Here is a 17720-nt window from a genome sequence, read left to right as displayed (position 1 = left end):
CCCTCTGGCTGCTGTACCAGGAAAACAGCAGGAGATCAGGAAGAACTGGGAAAAACAATGAGATTCAGGGACAAGTGGACATATTGTGAATAGATCAAAAGGTAGAGCCAGGAGGCTGATAGGTTAGAGTCTGAGTACCAGAGAAGGCAAAGATTCCAGGGTAGTCCAAGGTTTGGGCCTGAGGAACTGGAAATACCAGTTTGTCAATCACACCAGCAAAAGTAAGCGATGTCTTTCATGCTAAATACACTTCATGAACTCATCCTAGTACCTAGTTCAAAGCCATCCCTGGCAGACAAATCTGAGAATCTCTTGTCTCCAATTAACCAGCAAAAAGCCAGAAATGAAAGTGTGTGACTCAAGTGGCACTCTTGCCAGCCTTGAGTGAAAAGCTAAGCAAGAACATGAAGCTCTGCATTCAAGTCTCTACAGTAGCAAAAAAAAAAAAAAAAAAAAAAAAAAAGGCAGCTTTCTAAAGAATACTTTGCCAAATACCTATTATATTTCTACCCTTAAACCTATGTTTATATCTATCCAGACTCACATGTTTAACCCAGGGAGACTTACTCCCAGTAGAGGTTTTCTCTAACATTATGAAATAATAGCAACCACTAGCAGCTATCACTTACTAAACCGTAACAGTGTGGTAGACACATGGATTAACTCACCTGATCCTGTCAACAACATTCTGTGGTAAGTATTTTGTTATTATCACCATTGTACATATGAAGAAACTGAGGAAGACACTTACTTTTATTCATAAGAGGTCAGAGGCAGGATGCAATCACAGCCTCTCTCCAGCTCCCTTGGCTGCAGATGCTGAGGGCTTCTGATTCTAGCACATTTGATGATTTGCACAACTGCTGTTCCATGCACTGCCATTAAAAGCACTTTCTCTTTGTAAATTAGAGGGATGGCTGTTGAATATAGGGATTCGGGTAAGGTTTAAGTGGAGTCCGGATAAAATTGTATATTTGTGTACAAAGCTAGTATTCTCAATGATTGACCAACTGCATATTAAATAGACTAGCAATCCTTGGGACAAAGGTGTACCTTCAGGAATAAGAAATAGGGTAGATACTGAATTTCTCAAAGCAGAATGATGATCTATCATCATGGTTAATATGGGCTGATTTAACTGTGTCACACATCAAACTACAAATACTCCTAAATCATGATGGAAAGAACCTGTGGAAGGTTGAGTGTCACCAACTTAAATCCCAAGACACCTTCCCTGCTCCTTCCTTTCCTTGTTTTTTCAGATATGACTCTTGAAAGCTGAAACCAGAGATCTAAATGATACTTACCAGTCACTTAACTAGGGCCTTGCTGCACTGGTGGTCAAACTACCTTTCATATACCTCCTGAGTATATTGTTACTATAATTTAATAACAGGAAGTGTGTTTCTACCTATTGGGTCAGCATGCAAATACATCACAGTTCACAAGTACACACTGGCACACTAGCAAATAAGAGTTCCAAAGGTACAATGGATTAGAAAATTTAACCCACATCTCGGAAGTATTAGGATTGAAGGAGAAATGCAATGCCAAAAACTAGTGGACTATAATCAATAGATCATTGTAAAATAGCACTGCCTCAAATGTTCTATGCTTTATGAAGAAAGTGAGTTTTGCAATACATGAGTTGAAAAGTAGAACACAGCATAAATCTGTATCCTGGCCAGGCGATGGTGGCTCCTGCCTGTAATCTGATCTACTCAGGAGGCTGATATCTGAGGATCATGGTTCAAAGCAAGCCCAGGCAAGAAAGTCTATGAGACCCTTACCTCCAATTAACCACCAGAAAACTGGAAGTGGTGCAGTGGCTCAAAGTGGTAGAGCTGCTATCCTTGAGCAGAGAAAGCTCAGGGACAGCAACTAGGCTCTGAGTTCAAGCCCCACAACTGACAAAAAAAAAGACAGAAAGAAAGAAAAAGGAAGAAAGGAAAGAAAGGAAGGAAGAAAAAGAAAGAAAGGAAGGAAGAAAGAAAGAGAGAGAGAGAAATCTTTATTCTGGCTCCAACAAAGGAAAGATCAGAATAAAGTCACTCAAGGAATTATCCTTAAAGAAAATGAGATTTTTATTTTAAACTGAGTCTCAAAAGAAACCAAACATGAGCTACTGAGCTGGAGGGGAGACTATTTCAGAGAAATATTAATATTCTGGCGGGAGGAGGGGGGAGGCAGTCCTTGGAAATTGACGGTCACTGTACCTGGATTCTTGTACCCTGAGAATTGGCTTGCCAGCCCAGCCTCCCACAGTCAACCAAGATTATGCTGCAAACTCTCACAAATTGCTCCAAGAGGCCCTAGAGATCTACTCTCTGTACCTTTTCTAGGGCAGAACCTGCACCAGCCTCTCTTGTTCTGACATTTGGCCCTAGGGCACCTTCATGGGATAAGGTGCAGCCAGACTGTCACTAGGCTGCACAAACTCCTGCCTCTCCCTGGCCTACTGCCCAGGGCAGCTCACCTCACAGGACTCAGCCTTCCCAACTAGCCAATTACACAGCCAAGAGGAAATCCTCCCATCTCCCAGGCAATCTGCTTAAGATGAGCCTGTGATTAACCTCATTAACACTGCATGTTTACCACCGACATCATTAGTAGTCAGACAGCATTACTCAGAACCATTACAAACAAGAGCATCCATCCCCCTGCGTGGTACACTCCAATCTGGTGCTCCCTGGCTCTGAGCCTTCTGGGAGTAGTTAGTCAGTCTCCTTCCTCCCTGGTTGAATGCACCAGAAACAAGACTGGCCCACAGAGCCTCTGTTTCTGGGAGCCTGGATGATAATCCTGTCCGCTGGCTGAGAACTACAGTCAGGCAGTGTAAATACACACACACACACACACACACACACACACACACACACACACACACACACACACACACACACACACACACACACACACACACACACACACACACACACACACACACACACACACACACACACACACACACACACACACACACACACACACACACACACCATTCCTCTGGGAAGTGATCATTGGTGCCCATAGGGGGAAAATAATATGTATTCCTTCTAGAAACCTGCTCAGTAGAGCTCTGAATTGGGACGATCAAAATAGCAATTCCTGTCCCATGGCTGCCTCCCAGAAACTAATTAATGCTGTGGATATGGCTTGCTAATTATTTTCAAAATTACCACCATCGTGAGCCCCACTGGAGACCCACTGCCTGTGTGAACTCTTCCTTGACTTTGTGCTCACCCTCTTTCTCTCCTGGGGAGAAGGATTCCATTCGGAGTCAGTGAGCACAGTTGAAAATCTATTTATTCCCCAAATTAGTTCTCTGTGTTTACATAAACTAAATTCTAAGAGCTGAGTGCCAGTGCCCCCGAAACATAACTTGTAAAAACCTTATGACCAACTCAACCCAGAAACTTCTGATGTATTCAGCCTGAGGTCCAAAAGCTTCCCTGGGTGGGTGTATGGAGAGATTTTAACAAGACTGAATTAGGATGGCAAAAGAAAGATTTCATATTCATTTTTACTAACCTTTTAACTAAAAATTCCTACACTGAGCATTGGATCCACCTGTTACTTTTTCTCATAGGTGTGAATCTGTCACTGCACAATTATTGAGAGAGCTTAAACTAGCACTGACTTACATATAGAACTCAGAATCTCGACAAATAATTTGATTGTATATCGCAAAGGGCATACATTAATCATCTCACATTTATGTAATATAAATAGGCATACTTCCATATCCCTTATTTCCTTTGTAATCTGGTCAAGTTTATGGTTTTATTTAGAACACTGTTCTGAGAAGCTGGTCTGTAATGTTACTGTATTTCCCAAACTGTTCATAGTAAAACACAAAGTTAAAAAAATCACGTGTGTGTGTGTGTGTGTGTGTGTGTGTGTGTGTGTGTGTGTGTGTGTGTGTGTGTATGTGTGTGTGTGTGTGTGTGTGTGTGTGTGTGTGTGTGTGTGTGTGTACCTTAATTTTAATGACCCAAATCTAGTGCTAGATGTTTCGTTAGTTGAAGATAAGAGCAGTCTTACTGACTTTTCTGCTTAGACCAACTTCAGACCAGGGTCCTCAGATCTTAGCCTCCTGAGTAGCTAGGATGACAGACATGAGCCACTGACACCTACCTACAGTTGAGAAGGTTTGAGTCATAGCAAGTGCTCACTACATCTTTGCTGATTTGTCTTTAAATAGATGTAGCATTCCTTGAATTCCTACATCTGTTTGTTTGACTTCCCCTCCAGCAATCAGAGTAAAAATAAATTAATTAATTAAAAAAAACAAACTAACATTCAACCTTTTCCTTTCCCTGCTCTGAACATTTCAGGTTCTTATTTTCTATCACTGTCCCTTCTACAAGCAATACCCCTTCCTGTGGCCAGGAAAGAAGATCCCGGCTCCCTGGGCGAATACCACAAGTGTGCGCAAACTGATCCTCTTCCTGGAGACCACACTAAGTGAGCGAGCGCCACGCGGCTCCTTCCACGTGTCCCAGGCCATCCTTACCCCCAGAGTGAAGACCATCGCCAGAGGCCTGGTTGGAGGCCTCAAAAACACTCTGGTTCACAGGTAACGTTGACTTCCACCCTAAAAGTGAGGTTTCTGTTGGTGGTGGTTTTCTTCTTCATGTTGCTGATATTTTCTGAGACAGTCTCCATATGCAGCCCAGAGTGCCTTCAAACTTACAACCTTCTTGCCTCCCTACTTCCCAAATGCTGAGATTACAGGCATGCACCCCCATCCCTGCTAAGACTTTTTGAACTCTGGGCCTGGGTGCTGTCCCCTGGCTCTTCAGCTCAAGGCTAGTGCTCTACCACTTGAGCCACAGCACCACTTCTGTGTTTTTCTGGTGATTTATTGGAGATAAGAGTCTCCTGGACTTGCCTGTCTAGGCTGACTTTGAACCATGATCCTCAGATCTCAGTCTCCTGAGTAGCTAGGATTACAGGCATGAGCCATGGCACCTATCCCCTGATAACTTTTTGTTGTTTGTGATAGTGGTTGTAGGGCTTGAACTAAGGGCCTGGGTGCTGTCCCTGAACTCTTTTGCTCAAAGCTAGCACTCTACCACTTTGAGCCACAGCTTTACTTCCAGTTTTCTGACGGCTAATTGGGGAAAAGAGCCTTACAGTCTTTCTTACCTGTACTGGCTTTCAACCATGATCCTTTGATCTCAGCTTCCTAAGTAGATGGGAATATAGGCGTGAGCCATCAGTGCCTGGCCCTGGTAGGGTTTGGGGTTTTTTTTAATTGTTTTTTTAAAAAATTATTGTTATTGTAAAGGTGATAGAGGAATTACAGTTACTTAAGTCAGGTAATGAGTACATTTCTTTTTGAATAATGTCACCTCCTGATAAGGTTTTTCAAGGTCATTAATCTTCATTCTCTTCTGACAATGAAGTTTGCGGATTGAAAAAATGTAGATTTGGGGAAGATTGTATTAAAAGTACCTGAAGGATTCTTAAGCACTCTGTTAAAATGTTTGCACTATTCCATAAATACTTCCTAAATTTTAATTCTAAGGCAAAGCCCTTTGAGCCCCTTGTAGTGTTTATTCTCTTCTCACACATCTCTGCCCACACCCCTGTAGCTGGCCAGGTAGGTACTCCCTCACCAAAGAATAATTAAACACTGTGCTGGCTGTGCTGATGAGTGATAGGGACTTAGAAGTGAGCCCTGTAGGAATGAATTCATTCCTCTCCCTTCCATAGTGACTATGAGTCCTGAGAATCATGCCATAGCTACAGATACGTCCTCAGGGAAGAATTAAGCATGACTGTACCATCTTACAGAGACATTCAGTCATTCTGTCTGAGATGATTACCATTCATCATCCTGGAGACCAACAACTGATAGATATTATCTAGAAAAAGATAATTACATGTGTGTATGCCTATGTGTTTATGTGTATACTTATATGTATGTGTGTATAGATGTTTATATGTATGTACTTATGAAGGAATATGGGTATATATGCACACATCTGTATGTAAATATATATGCATATATATGTGTATATATGTGCATTGTGTATATGTATGTAATAGATATGTGTATGTGGGCATCGATTTATATGTTATAAATATATTTGGATAGCAGGGCATCTCTTGCAATCCAAGTTCAGAAAGCAAATATGTTTTAGAAAACAAAAGGTATCTGTAAGAATCCATTTAGTCCCTGACTTTCAGTACAGGTAGTAAGAAAATCATTCATACATACTTGTGTTCTGAGGTTAGATAGCTTGAGTTCAAATAACAATAATTTACCTAAACAAGAGATAGCTACAGTTTTCCTTTTGGCGAGGCCTCCTGATTATATTGACAATGAACACAACAAGTAACCTCTCTCTATGTGGCTTTTGTAAGACTTGATTGAATTGTTTGCACCCAAGTGTAAAAAGAATTTGATAAACTAGTATGACATCTAAGGATCTAGAATTACAAACTCATTTTATAGCATTTGTCATGCATCCATAAATGTATAAGTTAATGTATGGATTATAATTTATATAGTGTATAAATTATAACTATAAATGTATAAATTAATATTACTGGATTATTTATTCACTAAAGTGAGTATCAAAGAGAGGGCAGGTACAAAGATAACAGATAGAAAATGTAGTCTCTGACTTCTGAAACTCACCAGCTCATAGGAAAAATGAACAGAAAGATTCCTGTAAAGTAAGGCGAAAATCACACTAATAAAAGTCTTTGCTGAGAGCTAATGAGAATAAGGAAGTTATAGCTGTGTTCTGTATTCTGAACAGAAAGTACTATTTTGAGAATGATTTCATTTGCTTCTTAAATCCAAGCCAGTCTCTAGAAGGGCACATTGTCCAAAGCACATTATTTTCCCCACTTAAGATAAGACACAGTCAGGAAAAATGACCCATGAAGTAAATTGTGTATAAACTTCAAAATTCTTACAACATTAATCTGGCTGTAGATGAATGTCAGGCTCCTTGTTTAGTGATAATGATGGTACCATGTGCCCAAAGTCAAGGTCTCCCAGTATGGCAGAATGCTTGCCCAACTGGTAGGCAGATGTTCCTTAGACTGGAAGATACTTTGTCATCCTCACCTCTGCTGGTCACAAGCACATTCCTGTACACATCTGCCGAAGAGGAAAATGCAGACGTGGCCAAGAATGTGTTTCCCAGGGCCAGGGCAACACGTGGCTGCCATTTCCTCTGAACTGCTGAGTAAGCATAGGTCCTTTCCTTGAGTACCATCACCCAGTGGGTCTGTCCTCACTGATCAGCCACATGGGAATGCTCTCCAGCTGTTCCTGAACACTGATCATCAGTTCAAACCCAGGGGAAGGTTGGTTGTCCTTCAACTAAAGAGATCCTTTTCTCAAGCAGGGAGTTAGCTCCCAAACTCATACCTGAAATCTTGTTTCATCACCTTGGTTCATCACTCTGGAAGGAAACCACAGAAAATTTGTAGATATTCAGACTGAACTCTGATAGTCGTTTGCCCTCAGATTTGCAAAATCCTGAAATTCAGATTCTTAGCACTCTCACTGAGATCAGACCAAAGTTGAGTTTTTGCCTAAGCCGGGGCACAAGGCATCTAGGAGATGTGAACTGAAATCAGAAGGCCTGGGACTGGCCTGTGATAGATATGTGGTACAGTATGCCTCTTCTCCCAAAATCCATATGTTAAAGTCCTAATCCCACTACCTCAGCGGGGGACTATTTTTGGAGAAAGGCTTTTGTAAAAGACATAATTAAGGGCATGGGGTGTGGCTCAACTAGTAAGAGCACCTTACAAGGTGCTACCCACTAAGAGACCGCAGGGCCATGTGCATAGAAGCTGCCCCAGGAAGCAGACAATAGGAAGGTAACATCTGCAAGGCAAGGAAGGAGGAAAGAAATCATACCTCTGGCCATTTTTGTCTTCAGTCTTCTAGCCTCTGAAACAAGAGGAAATTCACTATACTCCTTGAAACCAACCAGTGAGTATTTGTCATGGCTGCCCTAGCCAGCAAACTAATATGGTCTCTTAGCAACCAGGCAGCCTTGGATAAATTTTCTGTGCTGGGACTTCGTTCACAAGTTAAGTGGGGTTAATAATACCTCACAAAACTGTAGAGTTAAGCTGGAAATCCTACCACAGTGCCTGGCACAAAGTAGTAGGTATGTTGGTGAAGAAACACTTTAGAAAGGCAGCGGACCCAGCATTGTTCTCCAGTGGGCCTCAAGGTCAAAGGGAAGTTTGTACACTCTGTAGCCTGTTGGTGTCAGAAATGTCTGGCTCTGCTTTTTGCTGGATCTCTCTTTCTGGTAAAAGCCAGGAGTTAAGAAAAGAATGAGTGGCTGCTTCAATGCTTCCCTTTCTTTGTACGTAATCCTGATTATTTGATCTCAGCGTTGGGGAAGGCTGGCAGGTATAATGCAAAACAGACACAAGGCTTTTTGTCCCTGGAGATCACTGGTACATACCTTTCCTACATTTCTCTGCTCAGGCTCTGGTTGGGCTCCAAGCTGCAGATTTCTGGAGCTGGGCCACTAGGCCTTCAAATCTTATCTCCCCATGATGACCAGCAGATGGCGCCTGCATTCCATACTTAAAACATTGACTAGGGACTGTGGGAAAGCTTCAGTACACCAGGCTCAGGAGCCACTGTGTAATTCCCAGCATAGTCTCTGCCTCCATCATTCTTAGGCTATGATGTTTTGTTGCCTAGGTGGCAAGGTCTTAGTATTTTAAGGAAATATCTTACCCTTAGTTCCACAATATGATTCCTTTTCTTCTGCCAAATGCCCTCACAGTACTTACTATATTCCCAGTACTTCATCCCTCTAAAAATCTATCTACTATATCATTATGATCCTTATTTTACAGGGAGAGAGGATGAGGGACAGTGGGAGAGTAAAATCATATTGAGTTTATTAAGTCTTCAGAAGTCTAGCTAAAAAAAAGGAAGTACTCTGAGGAATGTGTAGTCTACTAAGTCACAAGGCAGCTATAACTATAACACTGTAAATTGTTTTAGCTCATGACCAACTGTAGGTTCCACTGAAGGAACAGACCCAGGATGGATTATAGTTGTCATCATGAATGAGAAAAATGCTATCAAGTATTTAATAACTTGCTTTTTCAGAAGACTGATAAGTCATGACTCATTCTTTAAAAAAAAAAAAAAAAAAAAAAAAAAAGGAGGGAGCTGTGAAGGAGAAAGAAAAGGGAAAAATAACAACCAAAGTGGGTATGACCAAAAGAAGGGTGAAGGGACAATTAAGACAATAATTCACAACAGACGCACCAGGTTGTATCTTCCTGAAGCTATTTTGAACCTATTGGGTATTTAGTAGACTGTGAAACTGTAAGCATGCTTTTATGCTTCATGCCTCTTTCTGCTGATGGTGTTCACATTTGCATCTAACCTCAACACCATCACATCCACTTACTGGTTTGTGAAACTAAACTCAGAGCTTCTTTGGATGAAAGTGTTTATCATGTAGAAAGCCTTCAAATGATTTGTAAATAATCTGTAAATCATATCCATAACTTTACATTTAAGAAAAGGAAAATGAAAAAACAATACAGTATTGAACAGAAACCTCCAGGAATATCCACAAATAGGCAAAAAATCTTCAATAAGACTGTCGAACAAGACATAGCATGAATAATCAAAAAGATTATTCATCAGGAAATACAAATTAATACACACAGATTTCACTACATGTCCACTAATATGATTAGAATTTAAAAGAGTGGTAGCATCAGAAGCAAACAGAGCTATCTGGTTTGTTGGCCGGAATATACCTTGTGAAAAGGTCTGGTAATTTCTTATAAGACTACATGTAAGCCAACTTTGTTAGACAGATATTTTATGCCTTGGTTTTTAGCCAAGAGAAATGTAAAGAAATGCCATTTAAAAAAAAAGAGAATTGTAGAAGAATGCCCACGATAGTTCTATTCATAATAAAAATTGAAAACCAAAAATTGGAAACAGACAATAAACAATCTATGTCATGTTCACACAATGAAAAACTATGCAATAGTTAAAAGAAATACAGATATGTACAACAACAAGGATACATTTCAAAACTATTTTGTACCACACAAAAGAAAACTCAAGAATACATATGTATACATATGCATGGTGAACATGAAGCTCTAAAACAGGCAAATCTAATTTATAATGGAAGATGAGTCTGTGTAGTTGTTGCCTCTGGGAAAATGGAGCAGGAACTGACTCAGAAGAGACTTCGGGAAGTGCTGATAATGTGTTATCATTGGGATGACTTTGGTTTATTTGTGTATACTTGACAAAACTGTGAACTTAAGATTTGTGCTTTTTATTAAACATACCTTCAATTTCCCAAGGAAACAAGGGTTGACCCCCTAGTATACCTATTGACACATTTAGGGGATGTATATAGACGCTTGCAAGTGGAATAGGCCAAAGGTATAAGATGGGCTGATAGAAAGATGGTAATGGAGTGATGGATAGATACATGACAAGCAAGCATAGTAAAATGTGAGCCGTCGACATAATAACGTATTTTCAGTTTCGACATATTTTATATTTTTCCATGATTAAAATGATCTAAAAATCCACCAGTAATGAAGCTCTTGAGCGTCATGTTTCAAGGTTCCATTGACATGTTTATCCTTTTTGGTACTTGGGTCATTTAAATAATTTTCTCTCCCCTACGAGAAACCCTGGGAAATGTAGTTCTCAGATGGCATAGCAACTTCTTCATTCTTAAGAGAGTCATAAAGTTGAACTAGAAATGTTGTTTCCATTTCTGGAGGAGCCTTTCTTTCTAGACTTCTTATTGGTCTGTTCTGTCTTCCCCCAACCCCTTCCTCTGTGTAGGAATCTTCCTGCCATCCTAGACTGGGTGAAGACTCAGAAGCCTGGAACGATGGGTGTCAACATCATCACATCTGACTTTGTAGACCTGGTAGATTTTGCCACAACTGTTATTGAGCTCAACGATCTTCTACAGGAGGACAGAGCTGTGACTAAATGCTGACTTTATTTTGTTGTTGTTGTTGTTTGGTTAACTTAATGTTGAAGTTCTTGATCCAGGGTGGTGTTCTGAAGGGTTTCCTGTTAGAATGGCCCCTGGGCAGTGATAGTGCATAAGAGGAAGATGGCTTCTTTTTTTCCTTCCTCACATGGCCATTTGGATAAAATTACAGGGTTTTTTTAATTGCATTTTTCCCAAATGAGACTTTAAAAAAAAAATTTAAGTCTAAGGGAAGAACGCATGTTTCATGTGATCAAAGTCAGGATTTCCCTGCTAACTTCTGAATGGTAAATGGAATGTGGAAATGTAGTCTCCAAGTTCCATTGGGTTATGGAGTATTACTTAATTGGTCCAGTTCCCTATTGTCTCCCAGGGTTTTGTGTTTGAGCCAGTGAGGAGGTTGAACAGGTCCTAAGAATGGTTTTCCTTGCAGGTATGGACATTGTATAGGCTCTAATATCAACCAGGAACTCTGTTGCAGAAAGGAGCCAAAATCGAACTTTCTATAGGATTGCTGAATGTCGTAACTTGTTCCCTTAGAGAGTAAGTTGTATTTATCACCAAGGTGATTCTCCCACGGGCTATTCATGCATAGCCTGGTGAATTGAGAGTAAACAGTACGTATTGCTCCTGGTATCAGAGATGTGCTTCCGAATTTTAAAGCATTGATTCCTTTCCACTTTCTTTTTGGCTCCTTCTTAAAAGTGAAAGACACAATGAGGGGAGATCTTCCCAGTGTGGGTTCAAGAAGAGACAGACATGCACGTTTGTTGCATACCAGACTTCTTTGATTTTATTCTGTAGCATCCCCCCAAAATAACTGGCAGGTAAGCACCTGCATCATTTGACAGAGTCCTCTTTGGAGTGGGGCGTACAAACCAGATGTTGGAATTGCATTTCACTGTGGCCAGCCCAGGCCTCCAACTGTACTGTGGTTGACAATGCGGAGTGGGAGGCACCTTGCCTGTGATTCCACGGAGGCTGACACGGGATGTGTGGGAATGTGCAATGGCATTAAAGGGGGAAGAAGCTCCAAGTGGGTCTGGAGCCCTTTGCAACTCCTTGAAAACAAGACTACCTCGGGGATATTTCAGATGACTTGTGTGTCATCAGGTGACAGATGTGCAGCGTTGGAATGTTTCCAGTTCTTATCTCCATGCTTTTCTTTCCTATAGGTTCTTCTGAGCCTACTAATAATCACCATTGCATGAGGGTCTTGACACTCTTAAGAGGGAATTTTTATTTTTATTGAGAAGAGGTGCTTATCTCCAATGAGCCCTCTTGTATTTCAGTTGCTTTCGTTATTTATTTATTTATTTGTTTATTTATTTATTTATGACATTAAGGATCTGCATTGCTTCTTACCTCAGGAGCCCTCACACGGTTGACTACTAGACTTTTTTTCACCCTAGGCAGATGCTGCCAGGATCTTGTTTTCTCCACAAGACTGTTTGTCTCAGGGCTGCGAGTGACTTCGGATCTACTGCGGATCTTCTGGCTTCCCCGGTCCTGCTGATGACAGTGTCCATTTGTGGATGTGGTCCAGACTGGAGACACCACTCCCTGGGGACAGAAGATGAAACCTGTCATGAAGACATCTGAGTTCTTAATGTAGCCCCTCCAGTAGAGTGTTGGAAATTAATGGGGCATAGAAATACTGTCGGACAGGAGGATATGTCCACTTCAACACACTTTGACCTTATCTAAGAATCTCCAAGGAAGGGTCAGCTTCCAGATTCTTGAGGCGAAGTATATTCGTGGAATCTTGGGTGGGTCTATGAATGATAAAGATTGCTGGACTCTGGTCCCAGTCGTTTCTCACTTCTGTCCTGTGATTTCCTAGCTGGATTTTGCATGCTGCCTGCAGTGGAGAATATCTTCAGGAACCACTGAAGGCCTATGCATGCCCACCCCCACCCCCAGGTCCCTACACACACACCCGCAATGCTTGGTCTTCTAGTCATTACTTTCTGTGAAGTGATTTAAACCCTGACTTTTTGCTTCCACAGCTTGAGGAGGTCACAATACAAATGCCTCTGGGGAAACCTGCATTCTCACCTTGGAAATCCCTTCCCAAAGAATTTCTGGGATAGTAAGGTCCAATGTAGTAGAGTTTTCTCTGGATTGAAGCATGACAATGAGTCTCCTCATTTTCTTAATGTTCCTTCAATTCTGTAAGAAACCCAAACGACAAACTCTGAAATCCCTGGCTTACTTTCAGGGTCTAGGTATGTTCTTATTGTTCCATTTTTGTTGTCATTGTTGTTTAAATCTTGGCCAATTGCTATGAACGAGACCATTTCCCTCTTTTTTAACCCTTTGTGACTTGGCAAAGAGATAAGGAGGCAAGAGGAGAATTCTTCTGCTCTGTTTTATTTGAGCCTCAGCTTTGTCCAGGTGTTTGGTGCTATAAGGCCAGGAGCGTCGACAGGCATCTCCATGGGTTGCCCGCAAGGCTCGATGGCTAGTGACTGTTCAATGAACTGTTTACTTGATTTTATTCCTTAGTTTTTAAATGTAGAATTGTGCTTTGCTTGAACTGTAACATTTAGGTGCACCTCAGTGTCAGCATGCTAAGCGAAAAGTTACCAAGCATGACGCAGAAACAAAACCTTCCCGAGGTCTCTGTGCCCGGAGCCCTGTGCTGCGTGGTGAGTGCGGGCGCTCACTCCTGCTGCTTTGGGTTACTGGCCTTGGTGTTATTCGGGAAATCTGCACATGAGTCCTGGAGGTAGAAATTGGATTCTTTACAATTTTCCCCTAACAAACACTCTAATCTCTGCTCCATTGCAAAGGTTTTCCATATTGTAAAGAATGGGTGCATTCTGCTCTTTGGCCATGAGGCAGGAAGGAGAACTCAAGACAATTGGGACAAAGAGAAAACAGACTTAAGGTCAGTGAATCTTTCTGCCACAGCCAATAGTAAGAATTGTGACCCAGCCACACCACTCGTTCTCACAAGTTCTGGGAACCTTTCAGGTCAAAACAAGGCTCTCAATAATTGTTCAGAGTTTACTTCAAGAAGAGTAACAGTGCTTCGGTGATAGAGCATTCACCTGACATGTATACCCCCAGCACTGCAAAAAATAAAATTAAATAATGATGATAATAACTTCAAGAGCAGCTAAAAAAGCTACTTGATTGAGGCTATGAGGACATAGTTTCACAGAATTTAGTGTCATATTTATTCTAAAATAAAACTGAGTTTTTCATGTACTCCCTGGACTGTTCTAATGACCACATTTCCATGACTTTTATGGCAAAAGGGCCATCACAGATTTCAGTTAAAAGCTATAAAGGTTTGAACTAGGAGCTTCTTAGAGGTGTGATGTAGAATCGTGGATAAAGATGATGCTCTTGCGGGGGGGGGGGGGGGGAGAGAGAATAGACAATGGAAAGGAACAATAAGTTATTGAGATTTAATTTTGTATTATGGCAGATAAAAGAGCATCATGCAAGGTTGTACATTTGCTGCAGTAGATTATATTGTTTAGTCATTTTCCTTAGTGCTGAATCTACCCTGAACTTTTTTTTTTTTTTACAGTAGTGGAGCTACAGTTCAAACCCAGGATTTTAGATAAATTTGAAGAAAAGCACAAGATCTAAGCAGAACTAGTGATAGACCTTAGGAATTTTAGTTCATGATCTCATAGTCAAATCAAAACATTTATGTTCTCCAGCATCGGTGGCTCATGACTATGAATCTCCGAAGGCTGAGGTCCAATAGATACAGATTTGAAGGCAGCCAAGGCAGGAAAATCCTTAAGATTCTCATCTCCAAAGATTCCCACCTCCAAAGTAGGACTGGAGCATAGTTTAAGTGGCCAAGCACCAGCCAAACTAGCAAGCAAGACAAGAGTGTAAGGTCTTGAATTCAAGCCCAGTACCATGGCTGTTTGCTTCTATACCAAAAAAGACTATAGTAGAATCTTCCCAAATTAAATATTTTCTAATATGTTATGACGTATCTTACCATGAGAAAATGCTCCCAAAGAGACATGATAAAACCCAGCATTTAAAAAAAAAAGGCTTAGCACAAAACTAACAACATGGGAGAAATTTAGACAGAAGTGAAGCTACTTCTTCTTTGCCAAGAAAGAAGGTAGCAGGACTAGAAAATCAGGCCATAAGATTGATTGCATACCACAGTTGAAGTTTTGTAGTATTCTTTATTGATTGTTAAGTTCTAGGAAACAGAATCAGCATAGGAATGGGGTACAACCAGGAGACTCCCCTCCCTGAGCTGGGCAAGTCATCTTGTTGCTTTTCATCTGTGTGGAGATGGTGTGTGTCATATCAGTGCTGAGTGTTTTGTAAGCCTTGCTTGACTAGCACCCGAAAATATAAGGTTCCTAAAGTTTAGACTAAATTTTTACACTCAGGGGTAATTCTGGTAATTCTTCCTTCCATGCATGTGTGTAGAGAACACTACTTGGACTTTTTAGCAAAAGTGAAGTATCAGTTGATGAACTTAACCAAAATGGCACCTTCTGTGGTCTGCATAATAAAAGGCGTAGGGCTCAAGGGAATCTGTCCGTGCATATGTGGGTTCCTGAAAGTGGGCTCTTTAACACATGGGACCTTGCCTTTGCTGTGTCAAGAGAAACCAATAAAATGGATAGAATCAAAAGTGACTGGAAGTTCGTTTGATATGGCATAGAAGAGCATGACTGTTTCTCTAAATTCCATCAACTTGCCAATACATCTTGGCCCTCTGCTGCAGCAAGGCTTCAGGCATTTGCCACCATACCTTGTCACTCGCTGGTGTTTCATTGGGACACCCAGGAGTGAACCAATTGGATGACAAGTGGTTTTGCTTAGAAACTTAATCTTTAATTCCAGATGATTCTGACTAGCTCTGAACTGCCCCCTATGAACCCACTATCTCCTTAGGCGTCACTACCTTCCTGCTAGAATCAGTGATCCTAATAGCACTGCATTTCTGAGGTACACTTAACTCAGAAGCATAGACCACAAAAAGGTTACCGATTTTCTTTAAAGAGCACACATCTGGGTGCTGTAAAAATTTTCTATGATAATGCTATCCTGCTGGAGATCCAGTGTTTTGCCATCTTTAAACTTGTCTTTAGGACTTTGCAAGCTCATTTTTAAGTTAATAACTCAGATAAAACTATTTCCATCCTTTTATTTTCTGGGAGTTTAGGCCCATAGTTTATTGAGGCGGTGCCATCAATGATCTAGTCATTTTCTATGTCCATCTTTCCCCACCTCATTTGGAGAAAACTTATTTTCTCCTCTTATCTCTTGGCTGTCCTCCATCATCTACTGATCACCATTAATCCCAGAAGGCTGGCAAAAGACATGGTTAAATGGTATGTGTTGATTGCTTAACACACTCTTACCATCGTGATCATTGCTTCTTAACTTTTCTCAAATGCATTATTCTGCCCCTCACCATCACTCAATCACTGGAAGTATACTTGATTGGAGCCCAGAACTTGGGACCAATACTTCATTCAAATAGCACAGGCTTGCTCACAAGCTTTAAGCCCAATAAGAAGCACAGCACTTTGAAAAGTCAAATATAGGCCTTTGGTAGTTCTGTATATTTGCAATTTTATTAGTTTATAGCACTAGTGATAGTGCAGTTATGAATCTATATGTATCAATATGATAAATCTTAGGATATATTCTCATAATGATGTTACCTTGCTGCTATAATACTTACTCATTGATACCCAAATACTAATAAGTGTTAAATTCATATTGTATAAGCATTATTGGTATTGTATATATGCCAAACATAATACTTAACCTTGCTGATCAGCAGTTTAAAAATATAGAAATTTAAATGGTTAAAATAAGTCTTGATCAATTCAAATAAATGATACATGTATCTAATAAATATTCTAATAGTCATTGTTTTGTTCTCTGTTGTTTTACAAAGCTGCTTGTTATTACTAAGTTAAATAATAATAGTAAATTGTACCAATTTTAAAGTTAGGGTTAAAATTTTGCATATATACTAACTGATACTCTAAAATGTGTTCTGTGGCTTAATTATCTCATTCATACACATTTTGCTTGGCTTTTTTCTCCTCTAGGAAATAATTGTTCAAGTGTATCTCTTTCTTTCTTGTGGCATTGATTGAACTGCTTCATTCAACCTCAAACATTGTAAAAGCAGAATACCTCATTTTAACTGTGAAAGACATGTTAATAGACATATGACATGATGTGTTTCCTTGTATTTTGGTTTGACCTATTTAACTAGGCTTAAGCCTAATAATAAATAGAAAACTTGGACATGCACCTTTCTTTGTGTGAATGAATGTTTTATTATTGACCCACTTCTGTTTTTATTCTCATCCTAAATCAAATGCATTACATAAAATTGGATGAAAAGCTTCTTAGCCCCATGCAGCATATTAGGATCAGTAAACATTTCCACAGTGTGTAACATGTACACAACTACCTCACTCGGGCTTTTCCACGCTTCATCCTTAGCACTTCAGTTCCCCACTAAGCTCAGACTACATTTCACTAAATGACATCCATATTCCCATTTATTGCTATCTCTGGCCCATATCAATTTAAGTGATCACTAGGTGTTGGGCCTTCGTCCCCCAGGAAAGACCAACGGGTCCGAGGAAAGGTAAGTGCAGTGCTCCCCAGCTTCCCTCAGCCCAGGAGACAATCAGACACAGCGGGGAGCCAAGTCAAGCAGGAAGAAAACTCGTTTAACAGAGAGCAGCCCTT

The 17720-nt window shown here is 40.5% G+C and overlaps 1 protein-coding gene across 1 annotated transcript in view; it reads left to right on the top strand.

Moving 5' to 3' along the window:
* Window positions 1-17278, top strand: part of Plcxd2 (phosphatidylinositol specific phospholipase C X domain containing 2) — a 48149-nt gene extending 30871 nt beyond the window's left edge. The window contains exons 3-4 of the mRNA XM_070030272.1: window positions 4338-4579; window positions 10844-17278. Coding sequence (XP_069886373.1) covers window positions 4338-4579; window positions 10844-11003 — 402 coding nt within the window. The 3' untranslated portion in view covers window positions 11004-17278. The remainder of the gene's footprint in view (window positions 1-4337; window positions 4580-10843) is intronic.
* Window positions 17279-17720: the final 442 nt, after the last annotated feature.

The sequence above is a fragment of the Dipodomys merriami genome, unplaced genomic scaffold, assembly GCF_024711535.1.
Source record: "Dipodomys merriami isolate MVZ:Mamm:240054 unplaced genomic scaffold, mDipMer1.0.p SCAF_2, whole genome shotgun sequence".
Lineage (NCBI taxonomy): Eukaryota > Metazoa > Chordata > Mammalia > Rodentia > Heteromyidae > Dipodomys > Dipodomys merriami.
The sequence above is the reverse complement of the archived record's forward strand: the minus strand, read 5'-3'. Positions and strand labels throughout refer to the sequence as shown.